The 22,955-nt window shown below is 36.8% G+C and overlaps 1 protein-coding gene across 3 annotated transcripts in view; it reads right to left on the bottom strand.

Annotated features, from left to right (window-relative positions):
- Window positions 1-676: 676 nt before the first annotated feature.
- The window catches only part of PRKACB (protein kinase cAMP-activated catalytic subunit beta), a 66,440-nt gene continuing 44,161 nt past the window's right edge, over window positions 677-22,955 (bottom strand). For 2 of the 3 annotated variants that reach the window (XM_041483009.1, XM_041483010.1), the window contains exons 2-11: window positions 21,317-21,325; window positions 18,421-18,482; window positions 17,360-17,488; window positions 15,040-15,138; window positions 13,956-14,038; window positions 13,321-13,447; window positions 11,059-11,154; window positions 9,455-9,577; window positions 7,270-7,434; window positions 677-3,628 (exon numbers count right to left, since the gene is read on the bottom strand). In XM_041483009.1, the coding sequence (XP_041338943.1) occupies window positions 3,503-3,628; window positions 7,270-7,434; window positions 9,455-9,577; window positions 11,059-11,154; window positions 13,321-13,447; window positions 13,956-14,038; window positions 15,040-15,138; window positions 17,360-17,488; window positions 18,421-18,482; window positions 21,317-21,325 (1,019 nt within the window). In that variant the 3' untranslated portion in view covers window positions 677-3,502. The remainder of the gene's footprint in view (window positions 3,629-7,269; window positions 7,435-9,454; window positions 9,578-11,058; window positions 11,155-13,320; window positions 13,448-13,955; window positions 14,039-15,039; window positions 15,139-17,359; window positions 17,489-18,420; window positions 18,483-21,316; window positions 21,326-22,955) is intronic. The other variant, XM_041483011.1, reaches the window with a different exon arrangement.

Below are 22,955 nucleotides of genomic sequence, written 5' to 3' on the forward strand. Positions count from 1 at the left end.
AGGAAACCAAGAACACAAGACCGCAGTCGCGTACAGCAGCAGAAGCACAGAGGCCATAGCTCGGCTCAGACAGTGGGAAGAGGAGGAGCTGCATTACAGAGCAGGCACCAGAGCCTCTCCAAACACCACTTGCAGAAAAAGCCTCAAGACAGACAATGCCAAGACCATGAACAGTCTTTACTTCTATCAGTTGTTTCACAGCACAATGAGACACAGCACAAAGTTTGTACAGCGGGATCTGCAGACAGTTTAAAAACAGGCAATTATCTTTAATAAAAAGCATTGAGTCTGAATGAAAATAAAATGAAGACAAACAATACTGAAGCTAATGATCACCTTGCTTGCTTTTGATTGTCTAAGAAGTCCAAGACTTCTCATAATGCCTTTAATGTTCTCCACATCACCTTCTCCAGGCACCCTAGTTAGTGTAAAGCTTACTGTGCCCCAACTCATATGTGTAGTAGGTTTCACAACCTTTTCCTCTTGCTCTCAAACCCTGCTCACATGTGGGGAGGTGCAACAGCTGTCATCATACAACATTCTGATTCACAAAGAAGCAGCACAAGTGTTGTACATAATTTAATTTGCACTTCTGTATATAAATGTTTACTATTGCACACTATTGCAGCACTTAAAAACATCTAATTATTTGCAAAAATTAGTAAAATACTTTAAAGGATTTAAAAATAAGGGTTTTAATGCAACTGACAAGATAATAAAAAAAGCAATTTACTTATGAGATACAATCCTTTATGTTGGAAATGAAAGTTACATACAACTAGAGTACAATTAAAATATACCATATAGTTCAACACTTAATTCCTCAAATGTGTAAAATTAACAAGCTTCTACTGTCATAGATATACAATTTTTCCATATTGTGAAAAGGATTTTTCAAATTAAATACAGGTAACATAATATTCCGTAGTTATATTTCATGACTGTGTTTAAATGAGAGGGTTGTATAATACTCACATTGTCAAATGTACTCACTAATGCCTTGGAAATTGCACACTTCCCCTCCTTTTCCAAAATAGAATCTCATTTCCATACTGAAGTCTATTATGCCATATTGGAAAAGTGTTTCACTTTCTAACAGGATTTTCATAAAATTAAAAAATAGCATAATATCATGGCATTATGATGACTTTTCCACTTATGCCCGTGTAGAATTTAATCTGGATATCAGACAGACATGTCAGAACCAATTTCCTAGACTTTTGTCTTATTGTACACGCAAGATGAATGATTACAGTATTTTACAGAACAGAAAAATCTTTGAACTTTTCTAGAACTATAAATGTAATGATTAAAAATTAAAATCATAACAGAATCAAATTGTGATCTTCAACATTTATTAAAATCTTTTAAAGTTCATAAACGACAACAAAGTTACTGTAGAATTTATCGCATACAGCTAGCATACAGCAGCATGTCCTTGGTCTAAATGAAATACAAAAGATTTTAACATTTTCATACAAAGGATTTCTTTAAATTTATTAATGTGACGATATATCTTTGTTACATAAAATTTGCTACAGCAAAGTATCTTATACTTTTCTTGCATGTATGTAAATATGGGTGGACAAAGACTGCATTCAGTGTCAGCCTCCTAATGACGTTGTGCAAAAATGCTCAACAACCTAAACAGACAGAACATTGGGTGGTATGTTTCATACTCTTTTGTAAAATGTCTACAAAGGCCTTTCTTTTAGGAGCGTCGTACAGATTAAAAGGAAGGAACGCCAGCTGTTTATTTGCACTGGCACTCAAACAAATCCAATGGCTATGTATCAATATAGCTCATTTTTTAAAAAAACAATTCATCCTTGTATGCATGTAAATGTATCATAATACATGAGTCTAGTTTAAACTTTTAGATGTGCTGTTTTAAGACAGGTCACTGAGACAGCCAGAACCAAGTGTTCAAATAAAACTACTATGAATAAGTTTAAAAGCAACCCCAAAAAAAGTGCTGAGCCGCTGATTATTAACATTGAAATAAATGTGTAAAAGTGCCCAAAGCTAGCACATGGTAGCAATACCTTTTAAGTCAGTTGGTGAGAATATACAAAACATAATTAAACCCAAATACTTGTATCTGTGTGACCATACATTCTGATTGATTGAAAGAAAGTAGGTTAGAAATGAAGACACAACGCAACTAAAATAAACTCAGCTGTTGCAGTTTTTAAACTTGATCTTTTTTCTTCATGAATGAAGTGCTGTAATTAAAAAGAAAATGATTGTAGCAGTACTCCATCCTCAGTTTACTAATATAGTATACCAGAATAAAAACTTGGCAATAACCTCTTATTCTTAACAGCTAACAAAAAATAACCGTGTTCATCCAGCGATGCATCTAGAACATTATTTTGCATTTGCTAAACCATTTGTTTTTCATAGCTAATGGCAGAGCGCATTTTGCTTTCTGTGGCATGATGGTTTTTATTCTAATGGATGCCTTTTTTAATCAAAAAAGGCTTGAAGCAAGGAATACTTTGGGAGCCGAAACATTGGCTACTTTAAAAAAAATAGGAAAAAAAACAGAAGAAGAAAAAGTGAATCAAAATTAATTCTCTACAGTACTGACCAAAACTTCCTTTAAGAGTTTAGGGTTCTTGATCTTAAACAAGCCATTTCACACCTGCCAACTGAAATGCTGGTAAGTTGACTTGGTTTAATATGGTCCAAAGTCCAGACCAGATGGAATTACTCCCTCTCATGAGACTGTAAGCTTTCCACGGTACAGTCTGGTTATGGCAACTTGCCTACTGCCTAGGTGGGAAATACAAAGGAAGGAGGCAGTGACAAAAACTGCAGGGATGTAGAAAACCAAGGCACGGGGTCTAGCTACTGTCCCCTACTTAAGCCATCCAATTGATTCTACTGAATTTTGGTCAGCCTCCAGGAAGAAATGTTTTTAAGTTAATTTAGCAGACATTTATATGGCGATAAATACTACCTTCAAAAATGCTAAAAATGTTGGCTAGGTTTAGTCTGAGCTACTAAAAAATTATTATAAATTGTAGCATCAGACACAAGACAGACATGAATTATTGGCTGGCACAGACTAGAAGCAACATTTATCTTTCACTTCAGTCTAAATCACACTAGCCGCAACACCTTCCATTTCACTCACACAAATAATACATTATTCAAAATAAAATGGAGCATTCTTGGGTAAAAAACTACTTCATTTCAAAGGGGGAAAATTAACAATACACAGAAACAAAGAACGACAGAAACCAAAGTTAAGTAGGAAAGTGGTCTATTATTCTGTGTTACTGCACAAACAGTGCTTGCTTAATTGTGCCTAGTTAGAAGGATTGGTGCAAACTGCACACATGGAAGATGGCAATAAAGACCTCAGTCAGCTTTGTGGAATGAAGTAACTAGGTAACTGTTTTGACATATGATGGTCTCAGCTCCACCTCATCTGTTAACAGAGTGCAAAGATCCCAATGTGAGCCCTGATGTCATCTTGTCCTCTTTACTCCTACTAAAAATCAGCAAATTCTTTTGCACATTTTTCTGTTAGAGAAGCACGAATATCTTCTTCTTCATAGTCATCAAAGTTGCTGGTATCTCCAGGACCTCTGCACTTTGGTATGAATGGAGCTTCTACCTGTATTGGTAGGAAATACAAAAAGGCACATGAAATGTTACTGGCCAAATACCAATAGATTCAATAGTGTAATAATGAGCACAGCAATACTCCCATTACTTCTCAGATTCTGCCAAGAAACCAGGTAATCAGGTGTTGCAGATTTAAGTTGTGGCACAAAAACAAAACCAGCCTAGGAAGGTACAGGTCTAGATGTGTGAATCTAAACTGAAAAAGACTAATCCCTTGCTGACAGACCTCATTAGAAAATTACTTCCACTTCAAAACAAAGATTAGTGCCCTCCTTGCAGAGGCAATCCTGCTCCTTCCAGCTCATTAGCACAGGACATGGAGGACATTGATTGCCACCACCACTACACAAAAATCTTAGGAAAGCTTGGAATGCCTCTCCCTCCTACTTAATAACAATCTTCTATTTCAAAAGAAAAACTAACCTAATACAAGTAGAAAAGAATTTTTTCTGCATCTTTTATGAAGTTCCTCCTGGGACCTAAGTAAGAAGTGAAAGCCTTCTAAAAACTAGGCTACAGTGAGACACAAGCAATGACTTGAAGGAGTCACTCAAAGACTGCACTGTAAGGTAAGCAAGATTACAACAAAATTATGCAGGTGATGCAAATTGAAACCTGGAAACACAAAGTAATCAGAGAACTATCTCTCTCCCAAACATCTCAAGGAATAAGTGTACCAGAGGCAGAATGGTGGGGAGACAATGAAACGGGGCAGGCACAGCTCCAGCTGAGGCAGAGGATCACACCACACTGTGTCACCAGGTAGACTGCAGATGGTCGGGGTGTGCTGTGTGTGTAGATCAGTAAATTAAAGAGGTACAGCGCAGATGAACAAAATGAAACTCCAGACTCTGAGCAATACCATTATACACTGCCAAGAAATAACAGTAACTTGTGCATTTGTGAATGCAATTGTCACGTGTATATCCTCTTATTCTTAAAACAAGATACGTGTTTCAGCGATTTAGCCTGAGTGAACACACAGTCTTGTGTACATACCTAGCCTACAAAGCCACACATTACCACTATCTGAATTCTGTCTCTGTGCCTTCTTAAACTGATTTTCAGTTACTTTCTTACAACAAAATTTAGAGGACAGAAAATATCTCATTTATTGCTTGAACTTTAGAACATTTTCAAATGAGACATGTCAAACCTTTTCCTATTATCTTCACTACAGAAATTGCTAAAAAGAGATTGCAGGAGATAACTCTGGTTTTTAGTGGAAATACCTGTTTGGATCTAAGCACAATCATCTTATCAGGCAATGTGTTCATACATATGGAAACACGTAAAGAAAGGAAGACTTGATGATATATCATGCAATGGGTGAGCAACAGGCTCACAGGTGGGGCACAGAAGGTTACAGTGAATGGGATGACATAAGACTGGTCAGCTGCCACTAGTCGGGCTCCATAGGGCTCAGTTCTTGGCCCTGTGCTCTTGAGCATCTTCATAAATTATTTGGATGCAGGAGTGGAAGGGATACTAAGTAAATTCATAGATGATAGAAAACTGAGAGGAGCTGTTGACTCCATGGAGGGCAGGGAGGCCCTGCAGAGAGACTCTGACAAATTAGAGGATTGGGCAATCAGCAAGTCCAACATTGGGAAGTGCCAGATTCTGCACCTGGGATGAGGCTACCCTGGATGTATGGACAGACTGGGGGACAAGAAACTGGAAAACAGATGGGGATCTTGGTTGATTACAAGCTGAGCCAGCAGTGCCCTGGCAGCCAGCAGGGACAACCATGTCCTGGAGACATCAGGCACAGCATCACCAGCCAGGCCAGGGAGGGATTGTCCCGCTCTGCTCTGCACTGGGGCAGCCTCACCTCCAGTGCTGGGGGCAGGTTTGGGTGCCACAATGTAAGACATGAAACTATTAGAGAGAGTCCAAAGGAAGGCAACAAAGATGGTGAAGGGCCTTGAGGGGAAGCTGTGAGGAGCAGCTGAGGGCACTGGGTCTGTCCAGCCTGGAGCAGACTGAGGGCAGACCTCACTGCAGTCACAACCTCCTCGTGAGGGGAAGAGGAGCAGCAGGCACTGATCTCTGCTCAGTGACAGGGACAGGACCGAGGGAATGGCCTGAGGCCGAGTCAGGGCAGGTTTAGGTTGGATATCAGGAGAAGTCTTCACCCAGAGGGTGTTTGGGCACTGGAACAGCTCCCCAGGGCAGTGGTCACAGCACCAGCCTGAGAGGTTCAAGAAGCGTTTGGACAGTGCTCTCTGGCACATGGTGTGACTTCTGGGGTCCTGTGCAGGGCCAGGAGTTGCATTGGATGATCTGTGTGGGTCCCTTCCAAATCAGCAAATTTTTGTGATTCTGTATCCAAAATATTAAGTAACTGACTGGTTGACTTATGACCATAGCATTAAAAAAAAAAATTTAAAAAAATTTAAAAAAACCCCATTCACACGACATTAGCTGCCAAGGAACACTATGTTTATTCAGGAGAATACATGCTGTGGTTAACAGCCACTGTAAAAACTACTATAAGTCTAAGGTTTATTGCTGTATTTCTGTGACTACTTGAATGACATTACAATCCATGCTGTTGTTTCAGACCCTATTATTCTTTATAATTAGAGGCTTCAAACTTACTCAGTATCAGTTTTCACAACCCTTTAAATCTAGTAATAGCTATTCTGACTCTACTACTTCTTAACATTTAAAAATATTTCTTATTTATGTGAAAGTAATTCACTATAGCAGTACATTAGCAATACTAAGAGCATTTAGCACAGTATTAAACACTGTTAATATTATGGGGCCTGGGTGTTCCCAAACAGTGTACTGGCAAATGAATCTTGGTGCATATAAATCTGCGTGCAAAGAGGCATTAAAAAAGTGAAGAACAGACAATTAGAATTCCACAATGGGGAATATTTTCTTAAAAATATCTATATTTAATGCAAAGAATACAGGATGCATTAATTGTACCCTGTCTTCTAGTAATTAACACATTAGTGAATAATTCAACAACTGTGCTGTCAGTTTGTGTAGCCAAACAACCAGTTTCTTTTTATAAACTATTGTTAGTATTTAGGTTTGGCCCTTAAAATACTGCTGTTACAGCAGCAAGTTCATGCCTCTATAGTCAAGACTGTTAGCATTTCAAATCCAAACCAATTTCTTTAAATATTATCACTTATCTCTAGCTTTTTTTACAGAGGGAGCAGGTTGCTTTAGGAGAAAAAATAAAAGCTCTAGCTTTGGCATGAGCTCCTCCACACTGGAGCACAGTCTGAGTGCTAAGAGCTGGCTGGAAAGGAAAACAAATTAATTTTTGCTGTGGAGGAGTATTTATAGATGCCACTATAGCAGGGGTTAAATAAAAAGTGAGAGAGGCAGGAGATGCCTTGTCCTGAGATAATCCAGAAATAGGCTAATGCACAACATGTGTGTTAAAGAGAATGTGAATGTACACAGAGGTCCAGGCTAGAATACCCAGAAAAAACAAACAATTCAATCTATACATATCCTTTGGAACCTTAAAAGATTAAACTACTTTCACGCTTTCTCAATTTAAAGTCACAGATCTAGGAAATAAAAATGAAACACATTAATTAGAAATTTTACTTCAATCCTTTAAAGGCCTGTAATAGTTTTGATCAGGGAGGGTCTTACCTTTCTCTGATAAATGGCAATCCAATCTGTAGTTGCAAACCACTTGTGATTCTTTATGTCATTTACACCATTCTTGAGATTTCCATATCGTTTGGTCAAATCTACCTGGAGTAAATTTCTTAGAAGATCCTTTAGGTCTGAACTGAAGTGTGATGGGAACCTCACCTAAAATAATACACCCGCAACATTAAAAAACATGATACAGATTTGATTCTTTCCCCTGTGAAGGGAAACAACTTGACACAAAGGGAAACAGTAGGGCAATTTTCTATCTTTTTTCTAAAATCAAATCAAGCAGGAATGAATGAAGAGAGAGATGATTATTGTTGCACAGGCATTTCTGTTTCACAAAGCCTTATCAGTAGCATTACATTGTCCATCTACGATTTCTTGAACCGGAAGCTTCTAGGGGGCAAGATATTAATTTAATGTAACAGTGATCTAAAAGCTAAGTTTAACTTGGTGTTTTAACAACATATCATCTCAAGATAGTCTCAGCTATTTTCTAGGTATACATTTTTAGATTAAATTATATATATACATAGAGGAGACAGTATATAGCATATATACAGCATATAAATACATAGATATGCTCTGAAATAACTGTACATTCAGCAATCATATATGAAAAGTCAATCTGGAACTTTATGCTGTACTGCAATCTGTTTCTCATAACTAAATGCACCAACACCAGAAGCCTTACATAACAGCACTATTTGAAGACAGCACACTAGTGACTTGCAATTCATTCAAACCTGGCTAAAGGATATTTGAAGATGATTCGTGGGATGTAATTACAAAGGGTTTTTCTAACAAATGATCTAGTGACACCATTTGAGTTGGCAGAGAGAAGGAAGGGGAAAAGAACAGGCAGAAAGCCGTATTTGTCATCCTCATAGTCTCAGTGTTTGACACTCCTGATATTAAGCTGATCAGTTATGATGTAAATACAGATCATGGAATTAATTAAGATAAAAACATTTAAAAAATGAAGAAGTCCAGTTATCAAGGATCCTGCTTCAGTTTACCTACTAATATGGTTCTATTGTAGATTATGAGAAATTCACAGGTTTAATGACTATAATATCTAGACCACTGAGAAGTAAGGAAATATTAACTCCAATTTTTAAGTAGAGAACTAAGCAAATGGGGTAGAATAAATGAAAGACCCCAGGTTATAAACAACTGCTAGCTATGGACTGAATTACAGTTTCCAGAGTTGATGTCCAGTGCTATTTCTGCTGCAGTCCATCCATGGACTCAGTAAAAAAGGTAGATCGCCTTTTACAGATGTCAAGCCATTAGATAAACTGCAAAAACTGCCCAATATTTTGTTTTTAGTTTAGAAGAAAAAGATTTCTTTAAAAATATGTCCTTGTAAATTAATTCCCATATATTCATGGACACAGCTGAAGGTTCACAATATTAAAACCTTGCAAAGAGCAACCACCAACCACCTTCTTTATTAAATAAGAATCAACCTCAGTGCAGGGCACCACAGGGCTACTGAGGTACTGCCCTTGATTGGAATTACAGAGGCACCTGAGATGTAGCACAGCATGTGCCTAGGTAGGGGAAAGGAAGAGAACAACTGTAATAAATCAAGTGAGCACAAAGAATCAACACTGGCTGGTAGGGGAAACAACAGAATGACTACATTTTGCTGCTATCCAGCATACTAAGAGATATTAATGAAAAATAAAAGGGGTAAACATTGGGAACACTTTTAAAAAATTTTATATTACAATGAAAGATAAACAACATTAGACATGTCTACACCTATAAGACTGTGGAAGTAAAGAGACCTAGGAATGATGGAAACTCTTCAGGGCTTCTCAAAAATTGCAAAAAAAATTTAAAGAAAATAGCTACGCAAATTAAGCACACAGCTAAGTAATTGTTAATAGTCGTTGGATCACTTTAATCCAAGCATAAAAGGATATAATACCACAATGTCTGTAAATTTAGTAACTTGCATTTTAAATTTGAAGGCAGGGAACAGATTTTTCTAACTTTGGTTTTCAAGCAACAATGTCTGTACTTATGAAATGCACATTACAAACTTCTCCTAGGTCCTTTTCAAATTGCTCACTGTCTAGAGGCTTGTGAATTCTGCATCTCCTCCACCAAAAACCAGGTTATATAAAAACAACTGCATTTGTGAAAACACCCAGCCTTAACCCACCTTGCCAGACACAATCTTCTCGTAAATTTGAATGGGCTGATCTGCAAAGAATGGGGGATATCCAGCTGCCATTTCATAGATTAACACTCCTAGTGCCCACCAATCCACTGCCTTGTTGTAACCCTGAATGAAATGAAACATGCCACTGTTAGTACAGTTTCTGACACAGGTTAAGATATTCAGTACAGATCTATATATTTATGGAATACAAAGAGGAAAAAAAAAACCACATTATTTTTCATTTAATGCAGAACTTACAACCTGACTCCAACCAAACTGGCATTCACAGATTCCAACAGCAATACACTTAAAACCAAATACAGCAATGACAGTGAAATAGTGATGGAAATAAAGCATTTTGCACACTTTCCTGTAAAGAGTGTCAGTGATTTCTTGACACTCCTGTGTAAATGGGCACAACTTATTTAAAATCAAAACAATTTTGTTACAGACTGATAATTCTTCAAAGCTTAAGGAAATTTCATTATAACAACATACACAACAACACTTTCTATACTGTACACTGTCACCATTTTGCTTGATTTTTCACATTTTGGAACATTCAGTTTCATATGTAGTTAACCAGCTACAAGAGCTTAAAAGTTCAGTTAATTAGCTGTCAGAGTCATTTATGATCTGATCTTAAAACCCTGAACCTTAACCATTAGTAGGTCCTATTCAATGTTAGAAAAGACAAAGAAACCACCAAACCCATCCATTTCATACATGTTCTCTGAGATTTTTTACAAAGCTCAGGGCTCAGACTCAGTTTTGCAGGAAAATCTATTGTGAAGCATTATAGCAGATGCATTGCAATTTCTTCTGGTGTTTTAGATGCACAGGGACAAAAACCATGCAAACAACAAACTTTTTTTTCCCCAAATAGAAGTATCTTTTGTTCACTTTTGAGGACCTGCAAAGGATATTTAATTAAAGTGCATGTTAAATGCACTATGATTGTTTCATAGCATAAGCAGTTCTATATTTTCCATTTGCAAAACATACAGTGCTTCAGTTAGACAGCTATAGGATAAATAGTATTTTTTTATGTTGGAACACTTAATGCAAGCAATGGACAAACAGATCTACAGTCAGCTTAGACTGCATGTGCTTTATGTGTAAAACCAGTGGATTGTCATGCTTGATTTGATGCCAACTGCCTTAAACCTGAAACTCTGCAACTAGTTATGTAATGACTACTGATTCATCCTATACACAGTTCTTGTTACCTCTGGAGTTCTTGTTCTAGTGTGTTAACCCTTCAGAATGTAATCACTCTGATCTGTTCTTCTGATAAGGATGCTAGTTAAATAACCTAATTCCAGGTTCTTTGAATCTCTTTGCCCCTCACAAGTTACGTGGCAAGCATATGTAGGAAGTTTAGTACAGTTATGTGAAAATTCCTTATATGGCGTAAGTTTTGGCACACTAAATAAATATTTACAATGCAAGGACTGCATTTTGTGTCATTTGTCAGTTTGTCAATTGACTAATGAAGATTTAGTTTTTGGAAGTATCAGCAACTGTTTATCCCTCAGAGCTTGATAATTGGGTGAGAAGCTTTAACCACATCAAGTGCATGGCTGAGTAACAGGACAAAGTACCTTGCTGAGAATTATTTCAGGTGCCAGGTATTCTGGAGTCCCACATAACGTCCAAGTTCTGCCTTTTACTCTTTTTGCAAAGCCAAAGTCCGTGACCTGTCAGAAGAAGAAATAAATTGATTGTAAGTGCATTGCTGCAAAGAAATTTAAAATTAAGTACTTTGGAAATACTTTGGAAAGCCATTTTTTACAGGGGAAAAATTTATTTCTCAAATCACATAGTATCATATAGTCAGGTGTACCTTTATTAGTCAGTCTTCCTGGTACTTCTAAGTCAGACAAATAGGTCTCATGACAAAATTAATAAAGAACACAAAATATGTATTATCACCCTGACACCAGCTTCTATTCATAATTTAAAAATCAGTGGAAACTATGGCTTACTAATCTTACACATGTACTGCAATTACATTATTAATTTTTTTAATATTTTAACATCAGACTGTTTGTAATGCTGAAAATTTGAAGAATATAAACAAGATATTTATCTTTTCCTTTAGTTAACAATTAAATGAATCACAAAAGGGTCAATGTATCCCCCAGTCTTGTAAATTTTTAATTTTATTGCATAAGTGTATAAAGGTCATATGTAAAATTAGTGCAGGAATAAGACAACATAGAAGAGGTCTTCCAGTAACTTGTGATCCTGAGTATCTTTGAAAGCATCACCAGAGTCAAGTTTGTTTATTTGAGGCCTGGGGGGGGGGAAATGTAGCAATAACTGTATTCACAAATGGCAAGCACTTGGACATTATAAATTCCTCATTCCACTTGTCATGTTTTCTACAGTAAGTTTTCAGAACTCTGTATGCAATATCATACTGTCTGTGTTTTTACCTGGACCATATTGTGGAATACATACAGAACCCAGGTAATTACATACGGAATTCTGGGATCAGTTTCAAACTACTAAGTCTGTGCTTGTTTCTTTGATTTCCTCCTTCTTGGTTTCAATTTCAACTAATTCCTTGAGAAAACATACTGTACCAAATGAGAATCACTGCTAATTTTACAATAACCTGTGCTGGTGTTGCTGTACATTAGTGTCACAACTAAAGAAGCCAAACCATCGAGGCGGCTTTTTTCCTTTTTGGTAGAAACAACAGCATCAGCAGCTGGAACTGAATGGAGTGGGTGACATGCTGACTGGAGAGACCTGCTTCAGTCAGCAAAGAATCATTTCTGTGTTTGGGAATGCACATCAGTCTACGTAAGAAGAATACACTGCAGACACGGGACAAACAGTAATGGCTTTAAAATACAAAAAGAAAATGAAGTTGGAGCTGCAGCATCAACATATGAACACAAACCTCCCTCTGCCACCATCACAAAAACATGCTGTTGCACAGAGAGAGCTGCCAGGGCTGGAGTAAAGAAGTCAGAATAAATGGAGTAAACCAGCCAGCACGTTAATGGTGCTCCCCAACTACATTAAAGGAACTTGTGTTGATCTTTTCCCTACAGTGTTATCTTAGACTCCATGCAAAATTATCTTACAGTTATAAACAACATAAGATATGAATCCTTTACACTTCTCTCAAACATTTTTATTATATATTTTCTTGTTTAGATTCTGCTGTGGCAAAAGGTGACACAATGAGGGAAGAAGAACTTCCTTTTAAGTTTAAGGACTGCAGAGCATTGCAGAGTGCTTGTTGCTGCACTCTGCTTTCCCATTTGCTTTTTAGCTAAAAACATAAGAGATAAGAGGAAGATGAGAAGGTGCCATGAGAGGCTGTTGTAAAACAAAAGCTGTCATTTGAGCACTGCAGTGCTGACCTCAACTCAGCTCCCACCCCACTTCCCAGCTGTGCTGAGAAGGCCAGGACTCTCCAAGGGTGGGATTCATCTGATGGACATTAAGCACTGTCATGTTAGGGCTAATATCTAAGCTGGTTTTCCTAAACTGCTTATACAGACAGTGCAGAGAAACAGACATTTTAGGGCATCTTTCATCTTGTTCTAGGGCAGACGTATAAAATAGGTCAGATGAACAGAGCCATGTAATCACCTACTTCTCACCACAGACCCCAAGGGAAATCCTGACAACTGGCTCAACTGCAGACAGCTCTACTGTGCATACTTATTTTCAGTCAGAGGAAGTACAACCCAAGGGTTTTAACCATTACTAGACAGTACAGCATTTGAATGCTCCACACAACCATGCTAACAGACCATTTATTCTAAACACATTTTCTCAATTTACCTAAATCTACACTGCAAGGCAAAACTTCATCCCTAAATATATGAAGAATATCATACCTGGATGTATCCTTGCTGATCAATTAAAAGATTTTCAGGCTTTAGATCTCTGTAGATGAGGTCTAATGAATGGAGGTACTCAAATGTTAGCACTATCTGAGCTGCATAAAACCGTGCATGTGGTTCACTGTGAAGAATTAAAAGAATATTAAGTACCCCAATGCTATGCTAAGGTACCAAAACAACCACCTAACTGTCAGGGATAGACAGAGTAAGTATCTTTTAACTCATTCTTTCACTGTGCAACAAGAAAAAGAAAAACCAAACATTTTCGGAATTGATACATACATTCCCTAAATTAAAGTCTTGCAGCTAAAACACACATGCAAATCAAGATGAACGTATCCCACAGTGCAGAGCTTTGACTTCAGATTTTACTTTCAGAAACTACCATGCATTTCAGTGACAATATGCATAGGAATTCCAAAATTCTATCATGCATGATTACAAATACCTGTATTAACTAAATGAAAAATAGTTATTCACTGTCTGACTAATTTAAGTCCACTGAACAAGAGGTAAACATACTTAACCCTTCAGAATTTTTTCTTCAATGCTAACACATTTTACAAAACCCATTTCCCAAATCAGCAAATTAAGCCTTTTTAAAGGAATAGTGTCATTAATACTCTTACCTGAACCTTCCGATTCTTCTTAGATGTGAAAACATTTCTCCACCAGGAACATACTCCATTACCATGTATAAATTAGAATTGTCCTAAGTAAATTAAGGAGACAAGTAAACACACACAAATACACGTTAGGCATGCTATAGTCTCTACAACTCCTACATGGAATACATTTTCTTAATGACTGAAAATGAAAATTTGTAGCTATCCAATGACATTGACAAATATAATGCAACATAGGTAGAAATTCTTGAAAAACTGCAAAAGAAGCATCATATATCTCAAGAAGTATGTTTTAAAGCAAATCAGATAAAGATAATTAGTGAGGTCCAGACGCAGACTGGTGTGTAAGGGACCTGATGGAAGAGAGGGTAAGATGCCTACTGCAAGGCAAGATCTTGAACTCTTCAATACTTATAACTGACAACCTGAGGTATTCTTGTCTCCACAGCCCCTGCCCCAAACCTCAAACCTCTAAAGATTAAGGTAAAAGATGTCTGCTCATTTAAAATTAAAAAAAAAAAAAAAAGAAAAGAAGAAGGCATATATTACTCCACAAACGAGAAAGCTTCTCAATTTCTTTACATATTAACTAGTATGTACTGTCATGAAATTAGAAGCTGAGCTCAAAGTTCTGTCCTTCATGGTTAAAACAGTCATTAACACCTGCCTCAGGTATAAATCTCGAGCAAAAAGATCTGCAGAACAATTACAAATTTACCATTCTATATAGTGGTACAGAAGACACACTTTGATGTCTCTCAAAGGTAAAATGATGCCTTAAAGCTCCCTTGCTGTACAATCCAGCTGCCCTCCCAGAGAAGAGAAAACTCTGAGGAGTTTAACTTAATTTAATTTTTATTTTTTATTTGGAGATATCCTTTCAAACATTACCTGATGAACCGGGGTATATGAAGTGTACACGAGTGCACTCCACTCCTACTCAAGCCCTGGCAACAGTGCCAAATGAAGCATCTTTGAAAACAAAAATACTTGAACTATTGTACAGTAAAAGTTATATATTTTAATATCTAAAGTGTAAGCATGCAGTTCCCTGAAACCCAACAACTGCTTTGAAAGTAATGACTACCTTAAAAGAATACTCCAGTTTAACAAGGAAAGGAAAGTTCACTGCTTGTAATATCCTCTTCTCATTCAGTGTGTGTTCTATCTGCTTCAGTTTGACGACCTAGGAGAGAAAAAACAATCTTCAGCTTAAGTGTGATATTTTATAGTTCTTGATAAACTTTTTAGTGTTAAACAATTAGTTGAAAGCAAATTTGTAATTTTACAGAAAATGAAAAAACCTTATAGATTTCTAGTACAATAACAGAGATTGGATAACAAAGAGAAAGACATACACTGAATGCTTTCCCTTTTTTTCAAGTAAAACGGAAATGAAAACTTATAGGCAGCCTGCCCATTGTCTAATTTCAGACATTTGTATGTTTTCTGTCATAAACAAAGAGATAGAAACGTGTTCTCACCAAACCATCTCCTATTTTTTTAACAATTAACGGAAGCTACTAATATATTTCTAATAGAATACATAAATAATTATGCTAAGTTAAGTTGAAAAGGCAGGTATTTCATAAAGGAACATATCAAGACTTCTTATTATAGACAGAACCATCTAATTTACGCACAGAAGACTGATGTCTGTATGCAAACATCTTTATAATCCTGGGAGTCATTTACTGCTTGTCCACTGCAGTTGATAAAAATGTGACCGTTTTGCTTTTTCCAGATAACTTTCCGATTTTGAGAGGTAGTAATGAATTTAATTAACTTTTTTAAAAAAACTCTTTAAGTATTTTTATGGCAGCTTTCTGAAGTAAGATGTTACTTCCTAAACTCCTTCAGTGATCACAACTCAGTCATTCACAAAAAAGGGTTCAAAGTAAAAAACAGCTGAGAATCTGAAATTTGGTGGTGGGCTCCTTGTGCAGCACTGGGATGCTCAGCCTGCAGGATGCCACAGCCATACTGAGGTCATGCTGAGGCACATTTCCACACGGGTGGAAATGGCTGGGCTGTCTTTATTTGTACCATGTGCTGGAATGTAATTTTAATTTAATTGGATTTTTTTTTTAAATACAAGTTAGACACCGTTATAACAGGAGAATGCTTTAGATGCAAAAAATTGTATTTTTCTATGTAAAAAAAAAAATCCTGTCAGGTTTGACACTAAGAGGTAAGTTTGTTTTAGTTTCTGTTTGTGAGACCATTATAAAGCAGTCCTTCATTAAATGACCCATTATTCAAGGTCCAGGACTGCAACTACATGTAAAGAGTACTGGAACTGCAACTCAGGCAAAATAGCCTGACTGTGTCACTGCCACAGTTCCATTACATAAAACTACTCAGAAATGTAATAATGCCTAAATGCAGAAGTCCACACTGAGGCAATGCTGATTTTGAGTTTGTTAGTTGCTGATTATTAAATTCCCTTTGCCAGATTAATATTGTCTTAATATGATCTTTGTTACACAGCAGTGAAGTTATGTAGAGTGTCTTACAAAACACAAACAGCTCTTACATTGAGGACCTTGGAATCCACTAACCTAAATAATGCACTTTTGAAAAACTTGTCAAGACCATTAAAAACTACTTGTATTGATAAATTCTGTTAAAATACTTTTTGTATTCTGGAATTCTGTAATGTAAAATTTAAAATTTAAATTTTATCACAAGACATTGCTTACTTAATCTAAGAGTAATAAACTGCTAAAAAAATATCAGGCTGGAGCGGCAACACAGGTTCAGACTACAGCGCTACAGTTTACAACACAGAAAATGTCCATTATGTGACAGCTGTTCTGAGACTCCTGTTCTACATACAATGTTGCTACAGATTCAGCAGGATTATTGCATAATTAAACATACAGAAAGTAATACCTCATAGGACCAAGAATGGAAAATAAGTTATTTGTGCAGACAATTTAAGTTTTAATTATGGTGCACAAATGAAATGTTGAGAATTTCTGATCTAGGTAGTTTTGAACTATCCTGCAAAAGTTCATCTGTTTATTTGAACTATAGCACTACATTTTGCTTTTGCCAAGAACATGCCACCTTACAAAATCTAAGCAAAGAATTTACCCAATAACATTTTATTAATGCCTTGGACTTAGAGGCTACTTAGAGGCTTAACAGGCCTAACTTAACAGGCTTAACTTAACAGGCTACTCTTTAGCCTGTTAATGTTACTGGCCATTGTACAAAGTCTACATAGTCCCAACAACTGAACCTACTGGCTGAAAGAGAAAATAAAGCATTTAAATTATCACTGGTATCCAAGTGTTATAAGAAAAAGCACAGTATGTGCAACTCAGTTCAGCCACAGCTACCAGATCTTCATCTACATCAAACTCTGCTGTAGCACAAAACCCACTATAAATTATACCAACCTTCTGTTTGTCCAGTATCTTCATAGCATAATACTGTTCTGTGGATTTATGTTTCACCATCATTACTCTCCCAAATGATCCTGTTCCAAGGGTTTTTTGCCTCTCAAAATCATCTAGGCCAGCAGTATTCTATATGTAGGATATAATCACATTTTTACAATAATACCAAAGAGAATTTTAACTATGAATTCAGTTATGAAAAAAGTTGAGAAACACTACATTTATCAAAGGTAACTATAGCCAACTATACTGTTATAATTTGACACCTGTCAAATTTTAAAGAGATTTTACATTGCACTCATTAAAACAGAAGAAGACTTAACTGAATTATATCAACATTTTTGTAATTTGTCCATACAGCTGTCCATACATGCTTAGTAAGGAACATCTAGCAGTAAACAGATCATGAATATAACATGCAGATAAATAATCCCTTCATGCTTCATTATCAAGAATATTAGAACATGCAAAAGACCCCAAGCTCTAGAGACAGTTCTACATGAGAGTTGTCTGAAGAGCGCATCCCCAAGTACATTTTCTCAGACATTCATCGCCATAGCATCTCAAATACTGTATTAGAACAAGAATGAACCTTCCCTAAAATCTCAAATTTTACAAGACTTCTCTCTAACAAGCTCCTTAACCAGCTCCCAAGTCCTATGCAGTAGTCTTAATACTCTTAATTCCACTTACTATCATGTCAGAAATTATTAACATGGTAAATTACAGATGTGCCAATGCTTCTGGTTGTTAAAAAAAGCCAACTAAAAACATGCCAATAGATTTTGAGTCTTGTCATGTTGACTGTGAACATCATTCTCGTAAGAGAAAATGTTGTTCAGTGGGAGCATTTTGTCAGCTCAGATCTGGAGAAGACTTGAGAATCTTTGTTGATAAACTTCAATGGAAAGTGACAAAGCAAGCATTAAAACAACCTGAAATTCCTTTACAAATTGCACTAAAATTATTTCTGCACTACTCATTACAGACTGATAACATACTGATAACATTATCCAAAAAATGCAATACAGAAAATTACTGAATGCTTAAATGAGTGATACCTGAGGGGGGCTTTCCCATTTTCTTAAAAAGTCTTCTTTGGCTTTGGCTAGGAACTCTTTCACTGAAAACACACAAAAAAGTACATTTCAATTAATATAATTCACCGTGAGTGCAATGGAGATGCTTTGTTAACAAAATACATAAACTTTATTATCAACTTCTTTCTTAATTGATAATATACTATTTTTACCATGGATGAAAGCAAGCATCGATGCCTCTAGAACTTCTACAGTATCTCCAGGTGATAGCTAAGCTTTCTGGAGTAACTACATCATTCTACACAGATTACTTAAACTTTACCAGCTCTAGTAGCTCAAATACTCTATAGGCAAGCAGGCTTTAAGGTGATGTCAGACATTCTTAATTCAGCTGGGAAAAAACCAAACACCTGACATTTATAAATAGCCATTCCACAAAGATTGACTTCTTATCTGTTTAAATAAACATTGCATTTTCTTTCAGCTGCTTGAGTGTAATGTCAATCTCATTGCTTTTTCCCCTCATCACCTTTATTTAAAGGCTGTTTGCAAGCTCAAGGACCAAATGGACAGCATTACTGCAAGCAAAGACAAAGCACAGGGCTACAACAACACTGCACATTAGGCATGCCCACAGTCAGAGAATATGCAGTTTTAGTATTGATTTTCCATTGAAATTGAAGGAATGTACAATGGCAAAATTCTGGATGACTGTTTAAAATGTGCACCAAAATATTTTGTTCAGATCATCTCTCAGCTGTTCTCTTTTTTTGAATATCAATGCTCAGCCAGATCAATGTGGATTACCTCATGCACAGTCATTAACGGGAGGTGTTTCAGACATTGCTGTGGTTCTTAAAAAGTCACAGAATCAAGAAAATATCATACTGGTTGTGTGTTCTCTGAATCATTTCACATAATACAACATTAATAACCGTGTTTTTTCTGTACTGTGACGTTCTGCCACAAGTAATTGCTAAAAATACACAGCAATATGCCAAGATTATTCTGGTCAATATCTAGCACTCTGTGTTTTAGCAACTGTATTTTACATTCTGACAGTCAAAAAATTAGGTTTATAACAGGTTGTAAACAAATCACTTGATAAATCAGAACTTCCTTGTACTTTTCAGTGAATACTAATGTTGACAAAGAAAACTTCAAAAATTCTCTTCTTATACTGGTACATTTCCAGCAGGAGTAAAAACAGTAGCAGCCCTGGAGAAGGCTGGTTAGATGTTTTTTTTCCCCCTCCTTCTTGGGTGTGCTATGGGACTTGACTATCACAAAACACTCAAAGGAGGTTTATGGCTCCCACTACCACTGGCTCTGATGGAGCACTAAATAAAATGGTAATTTCGTAGAAGTTGTGAGAAGTTCTGGCTAACCTCAGCATTAGAAAAGTGTTTAAAACATGATATCAACCCAGCAATTTTATTTGAAGAGACACAAGCAATATCACAGAGGAGGAACATATTCAGTACTCTAAACTTATGGTTAAGAAGAGCGATAAAAACACAGTTTATATCAAAGAAACTGGAAAAATGGTATTAAAACTAACTCAGAGTTAAAAATATTTTAGTGGCTAATCAGTAAAAAATGTTAACGTATATACCCTGTGTGTAGAAAATATTTCCTTTGTTTATAAGTTATAGAGGTTATTCATGTAATGACTTTTAATTATCCTAATTTGAAGATAGGACAGGATTTCCTGTGGCATGAAATAATTTTCAACACAAAAACCGGAAACTAGCAATGTCCAAATTCATGTTTGGTGAACCTTCTTCCATGAGGAGAACAGAGAGGACTTGATCAAGTGAGGAATACTGATACAGTTTTTCAAACATCAATTTATGTCAAAGTAGCACAATATTTTCTCTTAATGACAAGAAGAAAAATAGGAAAATCATTAAGATTAGCAAAAAGCTGAGCCTTCAAACTTTAGTGGCTGTAGCTTAGAAGTGAACATTAACACGACACAGCACAACCAAAACACAAAGTAATTGGTTTTTTAAAAAATGTTATTACAGTACATATGTTTGAATATCCCCCATGCCATCTCTGTTCATATAAATAAATATTTTAAGTTGCCAGTTATTTCACATTGAAGTATGACTATTCAGTATTTATAAAAATATACAATGACATTTACAGTCATTTTTGTCTCTGTTCTACTTACGGAATAAAGAATGCTGTTTATGAACTAAATGTGATCCAGCTGGAAATATTCGAATTGTGGATTCATGAGAAAAATCTCTCATTTCAGAATACCACTAAGCCACAAGCTCTCCTGCAACAAAACTCCTACCTTGTTCTACTTTACTTTGGCCCTCTTTTCATAGAAATCAGCACCGAACATACATTTTCAAAATAAAGTCATCCAAGGGTAATAACTTATCTGAAAATCACTAGTTTTAAAAAATAGTTTCATTTTTTGTGCTCAGTTTTATTAAAATCAGTTTCTTCCTAATGGGAGAGTACATTGAATTACGCCTGGTTCTCACTTTCAGAGGTCACCTAGGCTCCTGCACCTCAACACAATTCCACAGGTGCTTTCAAACAGAACTTAGGCAATTTAAGTGCATGCACTTCAGTCATTTCTCAAAACACAACTTGGAATTTGAACTTTTGAAAATTATCTCTCAAGCACAAAACAGCAGCTCTTGCTACATGAGAACACATTTAATTTCTACTTTCAAGTGCAGAATCAAAATTTACGCCAACTGGATAGCAGTGGCCATTGGTATTACTGTGATGATGCAAACAAATAGGTGTCATAGATGATGACTTAGAGGTTTTCCTCAAGTGCACATTTTTAGCCACCTTACATTATGATGATGTGGCTCTTGTTTGCTTTTCCAGTCTAAACTGTACCTAGCATCTGTGACTTTGGGCACTAATGAAGGAATGAGCATACCAAACGTCTCTATAGGTTCCCCAAGGGTTTGCAGGAACATTCACCCACACAGATGAGATGATGAAGAGAGGAAAGAAAGAGAAGAAGAAAAAAAAGTTTTATGCATTTCCACAACAAACACATAGAAAACACAAATACATTCCACCCGTTCCCCTCCCTACTCAAGAACAGACCCTGTAATAAACCAGCCCTTTCCCACACAGACAGAATGACTCATGTTAAATCACAGAATGTTTAAGCAAAGAAAGAAAAAAAAATCACCAAAGGCAGCTAAAATCAGTATGAAAAAAAGATGATGCATCACAGAAATAAGCACAGCTTAGAAAACTTCAGGAGATCAAGTTGGCATCTTTAATTATTAATCTATTCCAAGACATACACATCCACGGAACTGTTGCTAACAATAGTGTATCTATCTTCATCACAGCATGCTGGATCACAATAAAACCTGTAATCGGGTGATCTTCCCACTACTTAGCACTTTGTTCCAGAAGACAGCATGTGTGAATTGCATGGCATGTGGTAGATAGCAAAGAAGTGGCAAGCAGTCTCCAGAAAAAAAAATCTCAATCAGATTTCAGTCCCATTACCCAATAACAGCAACTTGAGAAGTCTAAACTGCACAGCTGAAGTTACTGTAAGCAAAGTGGAAGGTACACAGGGATGTGGTATGGACACCACATGAGTATGATTGAATTTGGTAAGGCTGTCAGAAAAAAGGAACTAAGGATGTGGATATACAGGTTCCCATAAACATTGAAGAGCAAGGATCTGTGGCTGAGGGAAGTGAAGATGAGCAACAAACACTGCTCAGACTGGGTTTACTGGTACAGTGGAAGCTGGAGCGCAGGAGGATGAAACCAAAGCAGGAGGATCTGCTGCTCAAGAAAGGAAGGTACTAGAAGGAGAGAGCAAAGTACAGGTAACAGCACCAGCACAAGAACCACAGCAGAAACAATTGAACATGGCAGGAAGGACACCAGTTGGAAGCAGAGAGGATGCACCCACCAGCTGTGCAGGGATTAGGCAAGCACAAACACACAGCACAAACCCAGCCCTTTGCGACCAGCATGAGCAAGCGCAGGCAGGAGAGTCAGGTTTTATGCAGTGCAAACACCCAAAGCAGGACATTTGGTGAGATTCAGAAGAAGGTGGGAAGAAATGGACTAATGGCCAAGGACCACAAGTGAATGGCTTGAAGCAGTCTTACAACTTCTGCTCTGGTTCACCTTGGTTAGAAGCAGTGCTACAACCACTACAACACAAGGCCTCAGCTACTCCCCTGGATATCACAGGGGGGCTTGTGCAGAACTGTACTTGGAACCAAGGCAACATGAAGATAAGCAGGAAAGTCTGCTGGAACAGTGTTCTAAGGGAAGAGGAACCCAGCATCCAGAGGTTCCTAGGTAATGTCAGCATAGGAGGAATTAAAGCAAGCCCCAAGCAAACAAACCAACAAAACCCAAACAAATGAAAAAAACCCAAACAAATGAAAAAACTACACCCAAAACCGAAATACCCCTGAGCCCACCTCCAAACAAGAGGAGATTGGTCTCTATTAGTATATTCACACACTTCACAATATGTTTGCTTGTTTTATTGATCAACTTTTCTATGAAAAGTTAACATGCTTATTAAA

The sequence above is a fragment of the Pyrgilauda ruficollis genome, unplaced genomic scaffold (assembly GCF_017590135.1).
Source record: "Pyrgilauda ruficollis isolate IOZ18807 unplaced genomic scaffold, ASM1759013v1 scaffold6, whole genome shotgun sequence".
In the NCBI taxonomy this organism is placed as follows: Eukaryota; Metazoa; Chordata; class Aves; order Passeriformes; family Passeridae; genus Pyrgilauda; species Pyrgilauda ruficollis.